The sequence below is a fragment of the Onychostoma macrolepis genome, chromosome 24, assembly GCF_012432095.1.
Source record: "Onychostoma macrolepis isolate SWU-2019 chromosome 24, ASM1243209v1, whole genome shotgun sequence".
Classification (NCBI taxonomy): domain Eukaryota; kingdom Metazoa; phylum Chordata; class Actinopteri; order Cypriniformes; family Cyprinidae; genus Onychostoma; species Onychostoma macrolepis.
The window spans coordinates 15,938,124-15,961,423 of NC_081178.1; the positions used below are offsets into that span (position 1 = coordinate 15,938,124).

The 23,300-nt window shown below is 39.1% G+C and overlaps 1 protein-coding gene across 2 annotated transcripts in view; it reads right to left on the reverse strand.

Moving 5' to 3' along the window:
* Nucleotides 1-1,058: 1,058 nt before the first annotated feature.
* stau2 (staufen double-stranded RNA binding protein 2) overlaps nt 1,059-23,300 on the reverse strand; it is a 140,241-nt gene continuing 117,999 nt past the window's right edge. The window contains exons 14-15 of one of the 2 annotated variants that reach the window (XM_058765174.1): nt 9,804-9,910; nt 1,059-2,261 (exon numbers count right to left, since the gene is read on the reverse strand). In XM_058765174.1, coding sequence (XP_058621157.1) covers nt 2,168-2,261; nt 9,804-9,910 — 201 coding nt within the window. In that variant the 3' untranslated portion in view covers nt 1,059-2,167. The remainder of the gene's footprint in view (nt 2,262-9,803; nt 9,911-23,300) is intronic. The other variant, XM_058765175.1, reaches the window with a different exon arrangement.

Here is a 23,300-nt window from a genome sequence, read left to right on the forward strand (position 1 = left end):
GCCTGTGGTTTTTAATTCACACCCATGTGTTGGCAAGAAAATATGAAAATATGGTTGTGTAGCTACAAAGAATGTAATCTTAAAGAGAGAGTTCACTCAAAAATGAAAATTCTGTCATCATTTACTCATGTTCCTAACATGTATGATTTTGTTTCTTCTGTTAAAGGGATAGTTCACCCAAAAATTCTGTCATTAATTACTCACCCTCATGTCATTCCAAACCTGAAAATAGGACCTTCGTTCATCTTCGGAACACAAATTAAGATATTTTTGATGTATTACGGGAGCTCTCCGAACCTCCATAGACAGCAAGGATCCTAACACGATCAAGGCTCAGAAACGTAGCAAGGTGAGCGTTAAAATAATCCATGTGACATCAGTGGTTTAACTGTAATTTTACGAAGCTATGAAAATACTTTTTGTGCGCAAAGAAAACTAAAATAATGACTTTATTCAACAATTCTGTCTCCTCCCCGTCACACTATAGCGCCATTTTTGAGAGTATCACATACGTAAACAACGTATGCTGTTCTGTGTTACGCCGTTTACACTTTGATCTGAATGTGAACAATGTATCCGTGTGTACATACATTGTTTACGTATGTGATAGAGTGACGCGGAGGAGACAGGATTGTTGAATTCCGAAATGCATCTAAAACATCTTAATTTGTGTTCCGAAGATGAACGAAGGTCTTATAGGTTTGGAACAACATGAGAGTGAGTAATGACAGAATTTTCATTTTTGGGTGAACTATCCCTTTAAGCACAAAATATATTTGAATAATTGGTATAGATAATTGAATAGATGGTAACTAAACAGTTGGCACTAGCCATTGACTTCCATAGTGTGGAAAAAAAATACTATGGGAGTCAATGGCTACCATCAACTGTTTGGTTACCAACAATCTTCGAAATATCTTCTTTTGTGTTCAACACAAGAAACAAACTCGTACAGGTTTAAACCTGGAAATATTTAGAAAATTAGGATTTTAGAAACTAGGATTTTGCTAAATTAAAAACATGGAAAAACAAATGGTAAAGAAGACAACAGACACCAATAGTTTCAACATGAACTGATGTGATTTTACTGCATTTTAAGTAACTGACATGTCTGTTATTACACTGTATATCTTCAGGGAGAGAAGAACGCTCTTCCAGTGAGTTACCAGCTTCAGATAATTGTTCTACGACTTGACCGTTTCGAAAAGATAGCATGTCTCTATTGATCACAGCCTCTCTTTTCTCCAGAATGCAGTCCTTAAAAGCACTCAGTTGATGTATCGAGTCAATACAACACACAACATAGGTGTAGATGTGCTGGACAAAACTGAAGGGAGAAGAAAACAATCATCAAACAGGACTAAGGAGGCGTACCTGTAGATCGCTATTCAGGGCCTCTTGTGTTTCTGTCAAGAAGAAATTCTAATTTCAAGGAACGTTACAGAAGGCAAGAGGGTTGTTTGTTCAACTGGATACTATGGATCAGCTGTATCGCAGGTGATCCTGTGCTGTTGACCTCTAGCATCAGTTTTATCCATTGGTTTGCACTCGTAGTATATGTTTTTCTTTTCCTCTGCGTTTGATATTCTACAAGTCATATACATCCATATAGATAGATGAATGCTTTATGTCAGCATACACGGTAAGCTGGGTGACTATATATGAAGACAACAACTACGACTTCACAGCACTGGCATTGGTTAATCTTTAAATACTCAAGCATTATTATTCATAGATTAAAGAGAAAAGGAAAATCATAATAACCCCCCAAATAAGATACACAACTTTGTTTTCCCCAATAATGTTTTTTTTTTTTTTTTTTGTATACTAATGGCATGACATAAGCCTGTTTAAATCCATATCACTTGGAGGCAAGGTGAAAATAATATTCAAACATCTATCAAATGGGGAAATTTCCCTTAATTTTCAAACATTACCATGCATTATATTTTTTTTTAAGTTCACTTGCTTGCTCTTTTTAGTTAACTCTAGTGTAAATAAATGTTGTGTTAAGATAGTGTTGTCTTCACATAGACTCAAAGAATGCATTTTTTGTCATTTCATATCATGGGACACATCCACCATATTGCATGTTGACACGTGTAGAAGGATGCAGCGGCGGTCGTGGGGGCTTTCGGGGGACGGGGCGGAAGGGTGGGTTCAGCTCCTAGACGACGGCCTTTGAATCCTTGCAGTCCTGAGCAGTGGTGCCTGAGTTAGTCGGTTTGCTGTCCGTCCGCTCGGCCAGACGTTTCGCTTGTCTACAAGACAAACAAATGAAGATTAATTATGATCCACCACTGCATTAAAAAAAAAAAATAAAGTAATAATAATATAATAACATATATATAATAATATTATACAAACTATATATATATATATATATATATATATAAAATTACATAAACATTATATATAAATAATAATACATATAATAATATAATACAAACATAAAAAGTAAATATAAAATAATATAAATTTAAAATATAAAAATACAGAATTACACATAAAATCAATTATAAAAATACAAATAATAAAAATAAGAATGATAAAATAACATTAAAATAATGAATTAAAAATAGGTTGTGTGGCTCTATCAATACCTATTAAATTATATTAAAAATTAATATTTAATAATAACCTCTACTGTTCAAAATTTGGGGGTCAGTTTTTTTTAAGAATTTTCTTTTTCTTTTTTAGCAAGCATGCATTAAATTGATTAAAAGTGATAGTAAAGAACTTTCTATTTATCAAAGAATCCTGAAATTATTATTTTTACACAATTGATTTGAACATTGCTACTTATAATAAAAATAAAATGTTTCTTGAGCACCAAATCTGCATATTAGAATGATTTCTGAAGAATCATGTGATTCAATGAAGACTGGAGTATTGATGCTGAAAATTCAGCTTTGCATCACAGAAATAGATTAAATTTCAAAATATATTTAAATAGAAAACATTTATTTTGAATTGTAATAATATTTCACAATATTACTGTTTTTTTTAATCAAATAAACTTTTAAACAGTGATGTATATATAAATTATATAAAGTAATGCAGTGATGTACAGATAATGATTTTTACTGAAGTATTTGTTTCCCATCAGCCCTGTACATTGTGACCTATATGGGCTGTCGAACAGGGCAGTTTCTCCTCTTTGTTCTGTTCTAGCTCATGACTGCACTGAGAAGCTGAAGCCACTGTAAATAAACATTTCTTTAACCTTTTCCTACGGCACACCTACTATGAAAATATTCTTGAACGGGTTGGTGAGATTTCCGTTCTGGTGTGTCTATCATTTCCATTCTCATATTTCATTCTCCAGTGCTCTGTTCATCACGGATATGACAGAGATTCATTTTTCCCACAGCAACCCCTCTGATTACAGGAGGATAAAGATCATGCAAAGACACGGAGTGGAGTGGTGAGAGGGTTTCCACTGCAGGAAAATCCATATTGTGTGCATGTGTTTCTGTGAAAGTGATAAGCTCAGCCTGTGTGTGTGTGTGTGTAATCCTTTTAGTCATTAAGTGGAGTGAGCTGACAGGTTTCAGACGTTGACATTTAAAGGACAAATCTTGTCTGTCTCTGCAGCACAAAATCAAAAAGGAGCTCCACCTGTCACTGATATTTACTATACTGTGTGTGTGTGTGTGTGTGTGTGAGAGTGTGAGAGAGAGAGTGAGCAGTGTGTACTAACTAAAGACAACATAAAATGGCTTGATTACATTTATTCATTTGGCAGATGTTAAATTTATCCAAAAATAAACATAACAAGTGATTCATCTTTAGGAGGCAATAACACAAGTAGTAGAAATACAAAGCAGTGAAAGCATAGAATGAGTAGTTATTTTTATGACGAGTAGTTCCCTATATCTGTCGGTCACTACAAGTTATGTCGTGACGACATAGGGGATTTACTTGGGAGCCCCAATCATCTCTGACTTAGGAGAAAACGCCAATGAATATTGGCTAGTGGATTTTGCATACCTGCGCCACTCCCCGTGCACATGGGTATAAATAGACGGCAGGTGCATCCACTCATTAGATTTTTGCTTCGGAGCCGAGTGGATGAACGTGTTGATCTCCATAAAGAGCCATTCATCATCTGTCTGGAAGCTGTTCTGGTTGGCGTTATGGTGCGAACAGCGGTATCCCTGTCTGCAGCGATTCCCCTGGGCACTTCAATTAAAAAGAGCAGATTTCCTAAAAGAGCAAATCACGGTCGGTTCACGTCTTTTTAACGTGTCCTCTTGGTTGCGGTTGTTTCCTATCCTCCGTCCACAGCCACGATCGTTGTCTTCAGTGTCTGGGCATCCAGCGCGCTGAAGCTGCGTTCATGGATGGTTTATGCGTTCGCTCTGAGCGTGTAACCATGGCAGCGCTGCGATCGCGCCTCTCTCTCCTAACGGGGATGGGAGGGGCTCCCTCTGTCACTACCCGCGCTGGCTTCTCTGCCACGAGCAGAGAACCATCGGCTAGTGCTCTGGGCGATCTGAGGGTTACAGTGAGAGCCTTTCCGCCGGTCCAGTCCCCACGGACCTCTCACTCCTCCCGCAGCAGCTGTTCTGTGTGGCTCCCCGGTGATTCTGCTGTGCCGTCTCACGGCGTGACCAGCGTTTCATTCGGTGCGCCGATAGAGGATCAGATGTCGATCGCAGCATCGGGGGATGGGCAATCGTCCTCTGAGGAGTCCCTCGGGAAGGCGATGTCCACACTTGGGATCCAAGAGGGCCATCTATGGCTCAGCCTTGAGAAGAGCGATGTCGACAGTGCGCTGTTCGCCGCTCTCGTCTCCCAGGCTGGACTGTTCGGCGACACTGTCGAGGACTGTGCCCAGCAGTTCTCGGCAGTACAGAAGCAGACCGAGGCCAATTGGGTAACAGGTAAGTAGCTTGCCCCGGCGTGATGCACCGCTCCGCCGCAGGGCAAGCCCCAGTCTGCTTGTCCCGCGTCCTTCAGAGCTGCTCCGCCCCGTGCTGAATCGTCCCATATGCCAGTGCGTCGAGCCTCTCGCAGGAGTGCGGGGCCCCCCGTGTCCCAGTCGGCCCCTAATCGCCCAGATGGACAGGGCCTCGACTGCTTTGACAGACACTGTGCAAGGTCAGGGAAGACGAGGAGCAGGTCCTGCTGGTTGCGCCGTACTGGCCCGCGCGGACCTGGTTTCCCAAACTCATACTCCTTGCGACAGCTCTTCCCTGGCACATTCCTCTGAGGAAGGACCTCCTTTCTCAGGGGCTTGGCACCATATGGCACCCGCGTCCAGATCTGTGGAACCTCCACGTGTGGCTCCTGGACGGGACACGGCAGACTTGAGCAGTCTCCCACGGACTGTGGTAGAGACCATCACTCAGGCTAGAGCTCCTTCAACAAGGCAAGCCGATGCACTGAAGTGGAGTCTGTTCGCGAACTGGTGTTCTTCTCGCCGAGAAGACCCCCAAAGATGCACGATTGGAGTAGTGCTTTCTTTCCTGCAAGAGAGGTTGGAGCGTAGGCTGTCACCCTCCACCTTGAAGGTGTATGTGGCTGCTATTGCGGCCCATCACGATGCAGTGGACGGCCGGTCCCTGGGAAACCACGATCTCGTCGTGAGGTTCCTGAGGGGTGCCAGGAGGTTGAATCCTCCTAGGCCACCCCTGATGCCCCTCTGGGATCTCTCTATTGTCCTGGCTGGGCTTCAGAGGGGTCCCTTTGAGCTGCTGGACTCAGTTGAGCTTAAGTTCCTGTGTGCTAAGACAGCACTCCTGACCGCGCTCACTTCCATCAAGAGGGTCGGGGACCTCCAAGCATTTTCGGTGAGCGAAGAGTGCCTTGTGTTCGGGCCGGTCTACTCTCACGTTGTCCTGAGACCCCGGCCTGGATACGTGCCTAAGGTTCCCACCACGCCCTTCCGCGATCAGGTGGTGAACCTGCAAGCACTGCCCTCGGAGGAGGCAGATCCGGCCTTGGCGTTGCTGTGTCCCGTAAGAGCATTGCGCATATACGTGGACCACACCCGGAGCTTTAGAAGCTCTGAGCAGCTCTTTGTCTGCCACGGAGGTCGGCAGAAAGGGAAGGCTGTCTCCAAGCAGAGGTTGGCCCACTGGATAGTGGATGCCATCGCCTTGGCGTACCAATCCCAAGGCGAGCCGTGCCCCCTGGGGGTGAGGGCTCACTCCACACGGAGTGTTGCCTCCTCCTATGCGTTGGCGCATGGCGCCTCTCTGGCAGACATCTGTAGAGCTGCGGGCTGTGCGAGACTGAACACCTTCGCGAGATTTTACAATCTCCGCGTCGAGTCAGTTTCTTCCCGTGTGTTGGGTAACAGGTAAGTGGCGGGAAGAGCTGGCACCCGCTTGCTGCGCCATTCCCCCTCACCCGGGGATACGAGCGCCGTTTTCTTCCTCCAGTTCAGTTCCCGGACGGCGAACCCTGGTGGAGTTCCTCCAGCACCCCCGGCAGTCAGACTGGGCGGAGCAGTCTGACGCCAGGCCCAGTACTTGTGTTAGCTCGCCCGGGTCTCCGGTCAGCCCCTGTACTGGGCTAGGTGTCCGTATGGCTTGATTCCCTTCGGGTAATCCCATATGTGTATTCTACCACGGTAAGGTTTCCCTCACGGTAAACCCGTGTCTTCCCTTTGACAGAGCCCTCTGTCAGGCCCTGCGGGCAGCTCTCCTCCCTACCCCTAGGTAGGATCTGCCCCAGGGTCCAGTCGTATGTAGTACTGCCCCAGGCCTGGGTCAGTCCATATCAGTGTCTCCACATGTTACCTCCCTTCGGGCAGGATGTGGCCTCCGTAGCGCCCTTCTCTGGAAGGCTCGCTTTCCCGTCATTACTGCCAAGCTGTAACAACAAATAGGAAAGACTTGAAGCTATCTTTCATTGAAGGTCGAAATCCCTTCCGACTTCTGTGGGAAAAGGAACAGCGGCTTGGCTATCTCCAGCAGCGATGTACTCAGTGGTCCCTGCAGGCACTAAGGTTAGCGAATTTGCGCTGGGGCGATGGGAAGGTTGCGACCTTTCGCATGTCACGCACTCACTTGTCAGCATCTGTATGCCACAAGGTTGTGACGGGGTTCAGGTTGTGGCGCTTTCCATAGGACCCCTATGTCGTCACGACATAACTCATAGTGACCGACAGATAGGGAACATCTCGGTTACGTACGTAACCCTCGTTCCCTGATGGAGGGAACGGAGACATTATGTCCCCATGCCACAATCTCGAACCATCGCTGGTTGCCCGGGACTCGTTCTCGGCTCCTCAGCGTAAAACCTAATGATATTTATACCCGTGTGCACGGGGAGTGGCGCAGGTATGCAAAATCCACTAGCCAATATTCATTGGCGTTTTCTCTTAAGTCAGAGATGATTGGGGCTCCCAAGTAAATCCCCTATGTCGTCACGACATAACGTCTCCGTTCCCTCCATCAGCGAACGAGGGTTACGTACGTAACCGAGACATTCTCTTTTCTGCGTTGACATGTTTTCAACTGAAACAGGAAGTTTGGAGAAATCTTGAATGGCTTATATTTTCCAACAGGTTGTAGTTAACTGTGACTTGCTACTTTTTTTAATAATCAGATTAGGTGGAGGAACATTTTCATTCTAGAGAGCATCTGATTGGCCAAAAATATTGATACACCCAGGGTCTAAAAATAACATTTTGCCATTCCTGGCTTGAGAAAATATTTTTACTGGCCATGGAACTGTGTACATTATTTCATTAAAAAAAACAGGCAGAAGAGATTGGCGAAACATGTCTAATTTTAATGAATATTATTACTATTAAAATGTATTTATTATTATTATTATCATTATTAAATCAAATGATAAAAAATAAATAAATAAATATAACTTTAATACTATTTAACTAAAGTATTTCATAATAATATTTTAACTATATTATTATTTAACAACAGTACAATTACAATACTAATATTTATGGTTGTACTTTTCTTTGCTTTCAAACTAAAAACAACCATAAATCTTTCTTTGCTTTCAAACGTTAAGCTTTTATTTTAGTGGAAAACCGCAGGGAAACTTCTCTTTTGAAATGTTTATTTACAACAGATTTATATAGCATTCTCATTACAAACTTGGGAAGATGTTTGGTGTGCGTCAGTTTCAAATGCACATTAGAAGTGACTCAAACTCACATTGCTTGCAGAGATTGAGTTCGTGTAGAGTGACATTTACTGTGAACCACTTCGAGACACTGAAAACACTGTTATCATGAGCAGCTCATGAGAAAAGATCACAACACTACACATCAGATTACATCTTTATATAATTTACTAGGAGTATTTGCAATTTGATAATTGCACTAAACCATATTGTGTTATGAGGCATTGTTAGAATTAATTTAAAAAAAGTCACTGGCCAACTGGTGAGTAACACTGTTTCATATACACTGTTTCTTTCACTAATGCTGATTTTTTTTTTTTGGTTTTTTTCTACTGGGACTAAAATACTATACTATAAAATACTTTTAAAGGGTTAGTTTACCCCAAAATGAAAATTATGTCATTAATTACTCACCCTCATGTTATTACAAATCCATAAGACCTTCGTTCATCTTCGGAACACAAATTAAGATATTTTTCTGACCCTCCATAGACAGCAACACAACTACCAATTTAAAGGCCTAGAAAGGTAGCAAGGACATCGTTAAAATAGTCCATGTGACATCAGTGGTTCAACCGTAATTTTATAAAGCTACGAGAATCCTTTTTGTGCGTTGTGGTATTCTCGATAATGGCGGAAGACGATAACTTGGAGGAGAAGAGTTGTTGAATAAAGTCGTTATTCTTGTTTTCTTTGCGCACAAAAAGTATTCTCGTAGCTTTGTAAAATAACTGTTGAACCACTGATGTCACATGGACTATTTTAACAATGTTTTTACTATGTTTCTGGGTCTGGGAACATTTGAGTTACATTGCTGTCTATGGAGGGTCAGAAAGCTCTCAGATTTCATCAAAAATGTCTTAATTTGTGTTCAGAAGATGAACGAAGGTCTTATTTTCGGGTTTGGAATGACATGAGGGTGTTTTCATTTTTGGGTGAACTATCCCTTTAAAGGCTTTTATTATTTTGCATATTCAGCTAAAAAGCAACCATCATACGTGTCTTTATAAGTTCCCCTCCACCTTTTAAGAGTTTTGTTTTGTTGAGCTGCAGTGCAGAGAAAAAAACACTGTAGCCGGTTGCATCAAATGACGACTGTAAAACTGGTGATGTGAACAGACGCACAAGGTATTCCCTTATGCAAATCAATTATGACTGTCAAATAGAAAAATTAATATTCATGAGAAAAGTAGATTTTTTGTGTTCCCCACCTGATTACATAACCTGTAACAATGATCTCAATCAATCGATCATTAAACCAGTGCTGTATACTCGTACTGTGGCAGTTGTTTTTAAATAAACTGTTATTTACTGATGTAATGAACTGATATTACATCATAAATTTTAGGACAGCATTCAAAACATTGAATTAATTCTGGTTTATGCAATAATTGGGCCAATATATTGGCTTAAATTAAGCTAAATCTACTTGGAACAACACATGGGAAGCATTTCAAGGCCGCTAACATGATGATCTGTAAATATTTAAATGGAAAAAAGTATAAATCATGTCCATTTCGTTAAATCATCTTGAGAATCTCCTAACAGTTTATATAAAAGGCAATGGCTACCCAGATTGCCTCAGAGCGCTTTTGTCATTTAGATATAACGTCATCGAAACATAACAGATTTCTTCTGGTCGGGAGTTATTTACATATGTGATCTTTTCTAAAATGGAGGTGTTGTGGCATACTTACGACTCTGTTTGTACATACATGTCACATGATCCATTCTCTACCTTGATTGGTCCATCCACCGGGTCCAGTCCTTGTTCTGACAGCTGTTTCAAGGCACTAAGAGCAGCCTGTGTGAGGCAAGGAAACAGATGGCTTTGAGTGAGACAACATAACCCACATCAGCTGCTTTTTAAATAACACTTACTATCAGAAACCCGAGACTGACAGGACGCTTTCTGCTCCCTCTGTTTTGTTTGGCTTCTTCCAGCTCTGTGTTTATCTAACGTTTATCTAATGTTATTAGGTCAATGTTTTCAGGCTTGCATTTCCTCCGGCCAATGAGTAGGTTTACGCTGCCAATCGGCCACGTTACGGGCTGATATGCAAAAAATTAGCAATAAATCAAGTGTGCGGACACAGTGTGCTGAAATAATAACGTTTGATAACTCAGGTGAAACTGATATCCTGTTTTGCTCTGGAAAGTCATCGAGTCCACAGGCAGAACAGCCAAGGAGAGACTTCGACTAAACCACAAAGTTTACAAACTCGTAAACTAACATCAAAAGAATTGCAATTCAAATTTGAACTTATGGGAAGTATAATAATAACTGAAATGTAACTGTAATTAGTTTAATTTTTAATAATACATTTCATTTTTCACAGAAATCATCCTTAAGCATCATTATTTTTTTAAATGCCACTTATACGCATTTGTATTTCATACACACAAACACACACACACACAGATAGGTAGGTAGATAGATAGGTAGATAGATAGATAGATAGATAGATAGATAGATAGGTAGATAGATAGATAGACAGATTTTATGAAATAAGACTCAAATCTGATGTCAATATTTATTTTTTATAATGTTATACGAAAAAAAAAATAATTTGTGCTGCTATATGGCACAATTAAAATCTGCTTTCATTTTAATGGCTCTACTGTTGGCTTTGACACAACTGAACTTGCTAAATTTATCTAAGATAAATGTCCAGTATTATTTTAGTATGATTTATATACTATTAGAATATGTATATTTTTAATTAGCTTATATTTTTATTTTTCTGTTTCATTGTAATTTTAGTTTGTTTTAGAAAATGTCTTGTTCTTTTGTAATTTTTATTTATTTATCTTTTTTTTTTTTAAATACTTCCATTTAGCTTTTATTTATATTTATTTTAGTTTTAGAAATTTTAGTGCTTTATCTTAAACTTAAATTATTTTAGTTAGTTGCCTAGGCAACATTTCTAATTTTCATTTTTCTCTAATTATTATTTTTTTTTACATTTTATTCCTCTAATATTTATATTTTTATTTTATTTCAAATAACGAATATGTTTAATTGTTTTAGGTTTGATTAATAATAACACTGGAAATTTCTAATAAGGTAAAAGAGTACAGTGAATATAAATCAGAATAATTAGTCAATATTATTAATGTAATTTTTAATGGTTTGTCCCAATGATTTGTTCTGTTAGACTTGACGAAAATTCCTCTCTTGTGAGACAGCATTTGAATTATAGTTTAGTAAATTTTTCTTCCTGTCATTTCCATTCAACATCCTGTATGGAATGGCCAAGTAAATCCAAATTCCAACATGAATGATAAATGAAGCCTTAAATTTTTTTTTTGCATGCAGTAAACAGAGTTTTGCCCGACCCTCTTAAGTGCACACAGGCCTTAAATGTATCATTTCTAAAAAGGAAGTGTATCCTGCAGGACTGTACAGTATGTAAGTTGGCAGTCAGATGTTACAGGCAGATGCTGCTCTCCTCGACCGGACGTTAGGAAGTCTTATAGAACATGTCTGTCACAATCCCTGAAGCTCTTTCAACAGGACCAAATAAAATGACTACGACTGAGAGTCATGACTCTCTAGAGGGACGCAGAGTGAAAGAAAACACGAATAGTGAGAGTGTTGTGAGGAGGGGTGCAGGAGACCCTCGCAGTGACAGAAGCGGGTTGAGAATTGGCAGATCCACCTGGCTGTAGGGGATGATGCTCTCTCCAGCATCCTGCCAATGAGCACCAGATGTGCTGCATGGGACGCAACAACCATGACATATTTCTCACAGCTGACAGCCTATTCCCTCTGAACCCAAACCCCCCAGCACCCCAGCCCACTCTTGAGAGGCGTGGACAGCACACACACACAGATGTGTGTGCATTCCTCTCCCTGATTAATCAGTATTTGGCTGGATCAAATAACGCCAGCTAATTGTCTCAGGCACCCTGTTGGATCTTTATGTGTGTGTCCATCTCAGAGAGAACAGACTTTGATAAGTGTTATGCATCAAATAATCATGTGATCTTAACTTATACTATGAAGGATGTACATAGTGCTCCCAAAAATAATTTTGTTAAATTTACACTTAAAATAGTCTAAAATGCTTTTAAATTAAATGCAAAATATCAAACCAAGTAGCATCTGCAAACTATTCACTTCACATGTTTCATGTGTCCAAGAGGTGTCAAAATATTTTTCTTCATTTAAAACACGATACATACACATACATATATATTCACTACTGCTCAATAGTTTTTTTAAATTTTAACATTTTGACAGAAATCTCTTATGCACATCAAGGCTGCATTTATGTGATAAAAATACAGTAAAACAGAAATATTGTGAAATATTTTTACAGCTTAAAGCCCGGTACACACCAAGCCGAAGCTGACGAACTAGTGGCGACGAAAGCAGACTGCGGGGGTCGGCTCACGTCGGCAGCGTTTTGGTCCAAAGTTGCCCTGACACATCAAGCCGACGCTCGATACCCGACGGCCAAGTAGCACGTCCGTTCTGCGCCTGATTGTGCACTGGTTCGCCAGCTGAACAGCCAATCAGAATGATCAGATGGCCCGACTGACCGACGAACTCCGACGCCGATTCAACATATCGAATCGGCCTAAAAAAAGCAGAGGAGGACCAACTTCAGCCGACAGCGCGGAACACACTGAGAAAACTTAGTTGGCCGACGAACAAAAACTGCCCGACGGCCGACCGTCGGCTTGATGTGTACCGGGCTTTAAATAACTATAAATGACTAAAGCCCCATTCACACCAAGGACGATAACTATAAAGATAACGATAAAGATATAGCTCTAAAAATCGTTCTCACTATTAAAGAATAGCAAGAGTCCACACCACAACTATAACGATAAAGGCACAGAGAAATGATATCACTGGAATCACTCCCAGAACTATTTTTTTTTTCCAGCTACAAACATTGACAGCCAATCAGATTCCATCCTGCTATAACGAGCTCAAGAATTGAAAGCGGCAGACGCACGACGCACGTGCAAAATAAACAGACGATTTCGTTCGCTGGTGTGGCCGCTAATATCGTTATCTTTATAGTTATCATTCTTGGTGTGAACGGGGATTAAAGGCCCGTTCACACCAAGACGATAACGATAAAGATAACGATAAAGATATAGTTCTAAAAATCATTCTAAATATTAAAGAATAGCAGAGTCCACACCACAACTATAACGATAAAGGCACAGAGAAACTATATTGTTGGAATTGCTTTCAGAACAATTTTTTCCAGCTGATGAACGATACAAATATTGACAGCCAATCAGAATCCATCCTGCTATAACGAGCTCGAAAATTTAAAGCGGCAGACGCACGTGCGATTAGAATAAACAGATGATATCGTCCGCTGGTGTGGACGCTAATATCGTTATCTTTATAGTTATTGTCCTTGGTGTGAATGGGCCTTAACTCTCTACAAATCTTTTTCTTTTTAAATATTTTAAAATGTAATTTATTTCTGTGGTGCAAAGCTGAATTTTCAGCATCATTACTGCAGTTTTCAGAGTCACATGATCCAACAGAAATCATTCTTACACGCTGATTTGCTACTCAAGAAACATTTCTTATCAATTACTATCAATGCTGAAAACAGCTGTGCTGCTTAATATTTTTGTGGAAACAATGTCAATTTTTTTCAGGATTCAGTGATTAATATGTGACCCTGGAACAAAAAAGCAGTCTTAAGTGTCAGATGTATATATCATCTGAAAGCTGAATAAATAAGCTTTCAATTGATGTATGGTGTGTTAGGATTGGATAATATTTGGCTGAGCTACAACTATTTGAAAATCTGGAATCAGGGTGCAAAAAAAAATCAAAATTTTGAGAAAATCACCTTTAAAGTTGTCCAAAGGAAGTTCTTTCCAATGCATATTACTAATCAAAAATGAAGTTTTGATATATTTACTGTAAGAAATTTACAAAATATCTTCATGGAACATGATCTTTACTTAATATCCTAATGATTTTTGGCATAAAAGAAAAATTGATCATTTTGACCCATACCATGTATTTTTGGCTATTGCTACAAATATACCCCAGCGACTTAAGACTGCTTTTGTGGTCCAGGGTCACATATAGTTTATTTCTATTTATTTAAAATAGAAATCTGTTGTAATGTGTAAAAGTCTTTACTGTCCCTTTTGATAAATCCATTGTTGATGTGAAAAAGTATTGCATTCTTTAAAAAACAAACAAACCTTTGAACAGTAGTGTTATATACATCTTATTTTATTTTATCTTTTTTGTAAAAATTTTTGCTTGAAAAGTCTGCTTTTCTGCAGTTATGTCCATACACTTCTCAGTGTGTCTTAATTAGCTGTTTTTCATGCTCATTGCTAACAGTCGGAAAACCTGAGTCAATAAATAGGACAGGCCTGAAACAAATCCAATCACCTTACAGAACCTTGACAAAAACCCAGACTCTGACTTAACATCTTAAAGAATGGTCCATCATGTGCTAATGTGAAAATGGAGTTGAGCTGGCCAAAGCACAGGAAATGAGTGCAGAACATGACAACGAGCCACGTTAGTGAGTTTATGCCATCACATCTGCAGGGATGACAGTCAAATCACTGTGAACGGTGAAAAATGAAGTAATTTTATCACGGCCAGTGCTGTACACCACATATATTCATCCATTTACGAAACCCTTTTTGAGGATTTTACGTGTGGAATGTCTTGTCAGGTCGGGAAATCTTTGGAAAACCAACTCTTATCTATAAATGGAACATACTGTACGGCTGTAGTCTGTTACATGTAAATTCCCAGAGGCGTTTGGACCGGTAATAAATCAGGGTTAAATTAAATTTGTTTTGGTGATTGATGACAAGCGTGTATAAGGCTCAATAAGGAGGACATTATTCAGCCAGGAAATTGTTCCAATATTCCAGATGATAATTTAAAGGCATTCTGAGTTTTCATGGTAAACGCACGGCTCTCAGGACTGCAATGAAAGAGCAAGCACCAAAAGGACTTCCTGAATGCCAAATAAATCATCCGTAGGCCAACTTAATACTCAATATGCGTTAATTCACTTCAGGGAACATATGCACGGTATGGAAACGAATGGAGGGGGAATGAAAACGACACCATCCCAAGACGTAAATTCAAAGTGCCTACTAAATCAAAACCAAAACATGTCTCTAAATTGAATCAAAAACATTCTACGCGACTAAATTCACTCTGGCATTTACGGTACATTTAAAAAGCCTCGCATTCTAAGCCATCTAACGCATTCCGGGTAAAAATGAGGCTTGAGATGTAAACGTAAGCTTGGACTTTTGATGGATTCGGATGCAGATGCCTCTACGGTACAAAGCGTATAACTCATCCTCTCCTGTGGCCAATAAATTGCAATCAAAAGGGTAATTACCGGTGTTGTGTGTGTGCCATTACAGTCTCTGAGTAAATAAGCAGCATCTGCTTTTGCGCTGCCAGACAAAGACCATGAATCAAGCCCGGGGGGAGACAGGCATGTGATAAAGGCCTGGCCGCCCATCACCAAACAGAGGGCTCAAAGATAAATATCTGCCTATCTATTGTAACAACAGTCAATTACATCATTATTTTTCTAATGAGATAGGCCGAATCACTGATGGGCTGAAATATGTTTAGTCTAGCCCCCAACCTGGAAGTGGTCAATCTCTGTCGTTGAGAACCTCAGATCAGAAGTAGCGCTTGTCCTGGGACCCCAGGTGACACCCCCACATCACTCCCCCTGCTTTAGATAACACGCCACCACTCAGCGAAGCTCAATCGATAAATCTCGACATGCGCTACTTTACGGGGCGCATTCATCAGCTCACCGTTGGATTCAAACAAACGGAAAAAAGGCAGAATGTGGAATGTGTCAAAGCTAAATATATCAGAGCGGACTAAAAGGCAGCAGAGGAAGACAAACGGAGGACTTTGTCAAAGGACAGTGAGGAGTCATTTTTCTAAGCTGCTTTAATGGTTTCACTGATTGCATTTTCATTTCCTTCACTGCCTTGGCTAAACAGTGGCGCTTTCCCCAAGAGATGAGCTCCATGCCTCTGAGGCCAATTTGCGGACAGAGAGGGGGGTGATGGATCGACAGGGCCAAGCACCTCTATCGACCTGGCTCTCACAGGGGGGGCATCCAACAAGGATAACATGGAAGGCTTCAAGCTGAAGTAGAGAGAATCTGACAGCCTATCATTCATGGACATGGAGCGCAGAAAGCAAGCATTAACTACATTCAGTTGGTCCCTGTAGTAAAGATGCTGAGGGGGGGGATTCACTAAGATTGAATTGCGTCAACTTATGCAGTTGTTTATTTGCATGCGCAATGTTGTTTTAACACCCAATTCGCTAAATGATTCTTAATTCACTATAGGATATAATATGGTAGACTATAGGATTCAGTATTGTTGGCAATATTGTTCCTCATTTGCGCATGGCATTATAACTGAAATATAAGTTTATTTTACTTCTAGATACAATTAAAAAATAATAATAATAAAATTGTATCATTATTTTATATATCAGGTTTTAATAGCTCATATAACATATAGGAGAATATGGAGCTCAAACTCGAGAAAGAAAAAAGTTTCATTTAGAGACTCCATTTGGGGCAGTTTCTGACATTTTTATGGTTAAAAAGTAAGGTAAAATTCTGATAGCTTGTAATATAAATTAATGAGATCTTTGATCAGTTTAGCAGGCTACTTAAAATGCATATAAACATCAGTTGTCACTCTATATGTCACTCTTAAATGCTTAGTTTTATGATCAAAGCTCTGTAGTTTTTATTTAGGGGCAAACCATATAATGCAATCCAATATCATGATGATTGAGAAATGTAAAAATTCCTCAAAAGTCTGATGCATCATATTTTATACATTTTAACATTATTATAATATATATATATATATATATATATATATATATGTATCAGTCTAGTGAGTGTTGATCTTGGAATATTACTAACAATATAAAAGTTCTTATGTTTTCTTATTAAAAATCATTAAAAATTTCACAGCAGAAAGACATTTTGAAAGGAGGATATTTTTAAAATTATTCAAAAAGGCCTTTTACTTAAGTCTAAACCAATCAGAGGGTAGACGGAATGTAGTAGATTGCTTACAGGTTTTTCAGCAAAGTTTTAATCATATAGATAATCTAGAGACCTTATAAATTTGCGTATGATATTTAATAAAGTATGGCTTTATAGGGTTAAGTGTGATAATGGGTTAAGTTTCATTTGCATAGAAAGAAACAGTGTTTGGCCAAAAAACTTGAGATGCAGGACTATGAATGAACATCTGGTTAAAAGTTGGACTGCAGCAGGCTCGGTTCTACGGTAGTGCTAGAGAGTGCTAAGCACCCTCAAACGAAATCAATAGCACCCTCACTTAAAGCTGTAATAATGGCAAACTATCCAGTGTGTTATGGTTTGCGCTCTGGAGATCGGTTTCTATTTCAATGTGTTTTGCAGCGTTGAGCAATAACCAAATCACAGACATATCTGTTGATTTATTGTATGCAACAGTCAATCAGAGGCATTTAATAATCCACTCACCGCTCAAATCAGTTTTTGCAGGTGTTGTGTTCAGCACAAATAATCTCATTATAACGAAGTGTAGTAGATGCAATGTAAATAAGAGATTCATTGTGCAGCGTAGAGAACTTCATTGATTAGAACGTAACTGTGAGATCGCGATGAACTAAGATGAAAGAGAGTTTTTTAGCGCAATAGCAATGGACGGCACTAAAACCTTTATATAGCCTATATATAGAGTGGCCATATGTGCCATTTATACGGGACACGTCCTGGCCAGGATTTTTATATTGCCTAAAACATCCAAAGTAATTTGACCAATAACATGAAGGTATTGTAATAATCTGTGGCGCGTGAGAAGGTGAACGATCAAAGCGATGCAAATACACGCATGTGTTTGTTCATTCGTTCGTTCGACTTGAAGCTGCGCACCGATCATTGTATGACACCAAAGTACCGCGAGAACGATTTGAAGCATAAGGAACCGTCTGCTCTGCTCTCTATAGCTCTCATGAAATAATGTCATACAACGATCGATCTGCACAGTGCAAACAGCCAAAACCTGGATATTTTAGGCAATATAGAAATCTTGGCAAGGGTGCGTCCCGTAAAAATGGCCCGTATGGTCACCCTACCAACATATTAAGGTTAAAGCACCCTCACTAATTTAAGAAGCACCCTCAGTGATTTGATTCTGAAGCCAGGCTTGGACTGCAGGTGGTTTGCAATCAAGAAATATTGCATGATAGTGGTACAACTCACTGGTGAATTAGTGAATGAAGCTTTTTTATTGATAGTACAGGATTCAAACTTGCACTTCCCACATGAGCACCATGGCTCAATCTCTCACTAAGCCACAGTTCCAGCGAGCATAAGTGTTCTTGAATGTGAGAACATTCAGTTCAAGAGGGAACATTTGTGAGATGGGCGTAGTCTTTTACGTTATTAGACCTGATCATCTCATGTTTTTACTGGGGAGAGATGAAGCCCAGGCTTAAGCTCTCATCTGGTCGGCCGGTGGGTTTTTCCCATGGTCCGGCACAGCTTCCCACCGAAGCTCAACCACGGTCCACTCCAAGAGCATCAGTCCTGGCCCCCTGCTGGCCTTTGATCGGCATTTCATCATTTGTTTTCTCTGCCACCTCATCTCTATGAGACATGCTGCTGAAGACACAGCCCATTTAGTCCTCCATTAACCACTGACGACGAGGAACCGCTCACTGCGTCTTTGGCAGCACTATAAACAGGCCCACAATCTGAAACGCAATCAAACACTCTGCAGGTGTACACACAGACACAATCTCTTTCGCTCTGGTTCAGCCTCCAATACCGGTGGGCTTTTCCCGACTGTCCAACAGATGGGTTTCTGAGCCACTCAAAGCTCGTGTGAGTGAATGGAAACACAAATCCTGCTCTTTGTTTTATTTATTACACAACTTTACAGGCTGTTGACATCAAAAGAGTCAGAGCTGCTTTCTCGTCAAAATGCTGATGCCATAGGATCAGAGCTAAATGGAAGAATTAAAATTTATGGATGACTCACGGCGGTGAGGTTGTGACATTTCTCATCCTAGACTAAACAATTATTACAGCCGCTAAGGAGGGGAGACGGAGGGAAACTCTTTATTGCGGTTTAAAGGGATAGTTCATTGAAATATGAAAACTCTGTCATCACTTAAGGCCTGTTTACAATAAGAATGATTACAATAAAGATAACTGTTTGCATCCACATCAATGTAGGATAACGCTCTGTTTACTCTTAGTACACACTGTAGTTATGCTCAAGCTCTTTAAAGTCGTATGGATTTGGTTGGCTGTCAATGTTTTTATCATTCATTAGCAAAATAAAAGTTCTGAAATTGATTTCAACAATATAATGTCATTATTGTTATAGTTATCATTCTTGGTGGAATGGGCCTTTAATCACAAAACACTTATGTCACTCAAATCTCTATGTCTTTTTAAATTTGAATAAATAAAGTGTCTTAAATCTATATGAATTTTCTTTTGTGGAAAACAATGTATAAATTTAAGAATGTGCTGGTCGATTTTTTCCATATTACAATGAACAGAGATTGAAGCTTTCTAAGCTTCAAAAAGAACCCCAAAACTCCATAAAAGTAGACTAAATGACTTTTTAATGATTCAATTTAAAGCCATTATTAAAGGGATAGTTCACCCAAAAATGAAAATCTGTCATTAATTACTCACCCTCATGTTGTTCCAAACTCGTAAGACCTTTGTTCATCTTGAGAACACAAATTAATTTATTTTTGATGAACTCAGAGAGCTTTCTGACCCTCCACAGACAGCAACGCAACTGACACGTTCAATACTTTTTGTGTGCAAAGAAAACTAAAATAATGACTTTACTCAAAAATGTATTCTCTTTCACGACACGTGTGTGGTGCTGCTGACGCAGAAGCCGGCATTCTGACATAGAAAATGAATGTGACATGCCTTGTTTGCAAGCAGAATTTTCATTTTTGGGTGAACTATCCCTTTAAGCTGTGTGAGAAACAGCGTTATCGAATTCATAATCATTCTTCAGAGTCAAATGAGTTGTTTGATCCAGTTCACTAAACAAGTCTGAATGACTTGTTACTTGCAAGTAGTCTAAGGCATTTGGATCATCTTATGGGCCACTTTGTGTTCCTTTTTAGGCTAGACACTTGTTTGCATACACTGTAAAAAAGTTGAGCCAACTTAAAATTTCAAGGCAACAAGCTTCAGCAGATTTTTTGATTGTTTGCTCAACTTATTTTTGTGGGAGATTCTCAAATTTTTGTTGTATAAACTTAAAACGACAAGTTGAGAAAACTAAAAAATCTGCTGAAGCTGGTTGCCTTAAAATTTTAAGTTGGCTCAACTTTTTTTTTTTTTTTTTTTCAGTGTATAAGCAAAATCGTAGTACTGAAGATGCAGTAGTAACATTGTTACATTTGATCCTGAAACATCTGGATAATCCTAAAACTATAGCTCAGGCCCTCTTTTTGGACTTCACGTCTGCATTCAATACAATACAGCCAGAGCTTCTACTAACAAAAATGATTCAAATGAAAGTAAATCCTTATTTGATCCATTGGTATTATTCACTTTTGATAGGTAGAACACAGATAGTTAGAGTTAATCAGACATATTCGAATTCAATAGTTACTTATTCAGGAGTGCCTCAGGGGTGTGTGAGTTCACCTTTTCTTTTTACTTTGTATACAGATGATTGTAAATCTGACAGTGTAAACACATACATATTGAAGTTCTCGGGTGACACAGTGTTATTGTCTTTATTGGGGAGTGAAGATGATCTCAGTATGCATCAGTATTGTACAGATAGATTAGTGGAGTGGTGTGGTGTGAGAGGAATTCACTTGTTATAAATGAAAAGAAGACAAAGGAAATTATCTTTGGACTTCCAGAGAACATGTATCAAACACGAGTGACTATACATAATACACTGATTGAAATAGTTTCTGCATACATGGGTATCTATGTGGACGCTGCTTTATCATGGAGCGCACATATAGAGTATGTTTGTTGTAAAGCACAACAGTGTATTTATTTCCTCAGGAGACTAAGGTCTTTTGGAGCAAACAAACTGATTTTGCTCATGTTTTTTCAATTTGTAACATAGAGTGTTGTACAATATGGAATATGTGCTTGGTATAGCTGTCTCTCTGTTCAACTCAAAGCTCGACTGGCAAGATTGATATCTAACTGTTCTAAGATTATGGGTCAAATGCTTGAGCCAAGTTTTCATGAGTTGTACAAGAAGAAAATGTTGTCCCTGACAGGTAAAATTATGTCTGATTCTTCCCATATTCAGTATGAGGAATATCAACTTTTGCCATCGAATAGAAGACTGAGAGTACCATATGCCAGATTGAACAGTTTACGTAAATCTTTTGTTCATCAGTCAGTAAAATTAATGAATCAGAATAGGGGTTCTAAGTAGGCAGCAAGTTTCTGAGGAAAAAGAGACAATTTTTGGAAGAAATTCCAACAATAAAGTGAAATTGAATTTACAAATGCATTTTTCTGTCCTAGTTTGAAATGACACGAGGGTGAGTAAATGATGACAGAATTATCATTTTCAGGTGAACAATCCTTTTAAAATGTCCACAGTCACTTTATGAGAGATCTGCTGTACATGTAGGTTATTGTACAGTTGGAAAAAAGTTGTTCCCGTTTTTAAAAGGGGCATATAAATCCATTCAGCGGCCCTCCGGAGCGCAACGGTAACGTGAGAGGCCGATGGAAAGAGAATCCCACAGAAAGCCCACCGTTCTTCAGACATCAAAGCTCTAGAGACAACTCACAGTAACATTCCTGGCTCTCGTTTGGAAACTTGCCGTCCTGCGCCCAAAGCGGCTCCCTGTCCTACACCACCTATATTTCACATCCATAAAGTCTGGAACAGGCCGGATATCAGACGAGGAGCAGATGAGCGCCATTCCAAATGAGCCACTCTGGAAGCAGGACATACCAGAGCCCTCGGCTCAATGGGCTGTGAAATCACACATAAAGAAGAAACCAATAGGAGGGAGATGTGGAATTTCAGCCGCTTATCAAATCCAGCTTCCAGACTGTTCCTGACACTTCTGTAGGAGCATCAGAAAGATGAGTACACAGACAAGAACAAAGAGACCCTCTCTCTCACTGTCGTTGAAGCAATAATGGTGAAAATGGCGAGTGATAAACGCTCCGCACATTCGCACGTAATTTATTGCCGCTCATCAACACATTCTAAACTCGCGTCTGCTGGGCTCCTAGCTAATTGTAAAAATGTCAGCCGTGCTCTGCACAGGGTGGAAGCGTTAAATTTTTTCAGTGCTTGGAGAGATAAAACCTTCTCCCTGTTATGCGAGCAAGGTTCAAATAAAAAGCCCCCGTGCCCCCTTAGCGTTTCACACTGTCTTTCACGTGAACACATGCTCTCAACACCAATTGTTGATTTAGGATTATCTAATCAGACAGGTGAGAACAGAACAAGAGGGCTGGTGTGAAGAACCATTAGAAACCAGTGCTATTATTAACGCAAACTAAATATATATATATATATATATATTTTTTTTTTTAAATGAAATGCAGATTAAAAACAAAACAAAAAATATCTGGAAAATTTAATTAAAATACAGTTTTAAAACTCCAAAAATAACTCAAATAGACTAAAATATTAGTTTTTAGTAAAACTAGATTGTGCTGAGAAATATAAAAAATAATTCAAAATAAAAAATAAACTAAAATGTAAAACTCAAACAAACAGAACTGAAAATATCAAAGAATTAAGTTTAAAATTAAACAGGTACCTAACTTTTTTGAGAATTAAGTTTTATTAACTAATTTATTTTTAAGAATTAAAGTACCAATTTACAACACCACATTGTTTGTGTGTGTGTGTGTGTGCAAGTTGATATTATACAATGCAAAAGTGGATATTACATGATGAACAAAAATATACATAAATATATTTATAAAAATAAAATAAAATAATGTTCCTGTTCTTTCTGCTATATGCAAACATGTGTAAATGTATGCTGTTAAAATGCAATAATAAAAATGTTAAAAATAATAAACGGAATAAATAATAAATAAATAAATGTATTTTATTTTATTTCAATAACTATTCATATCACAATATCCACTTCTGCACTGTTTAATATCCACTTCCACATA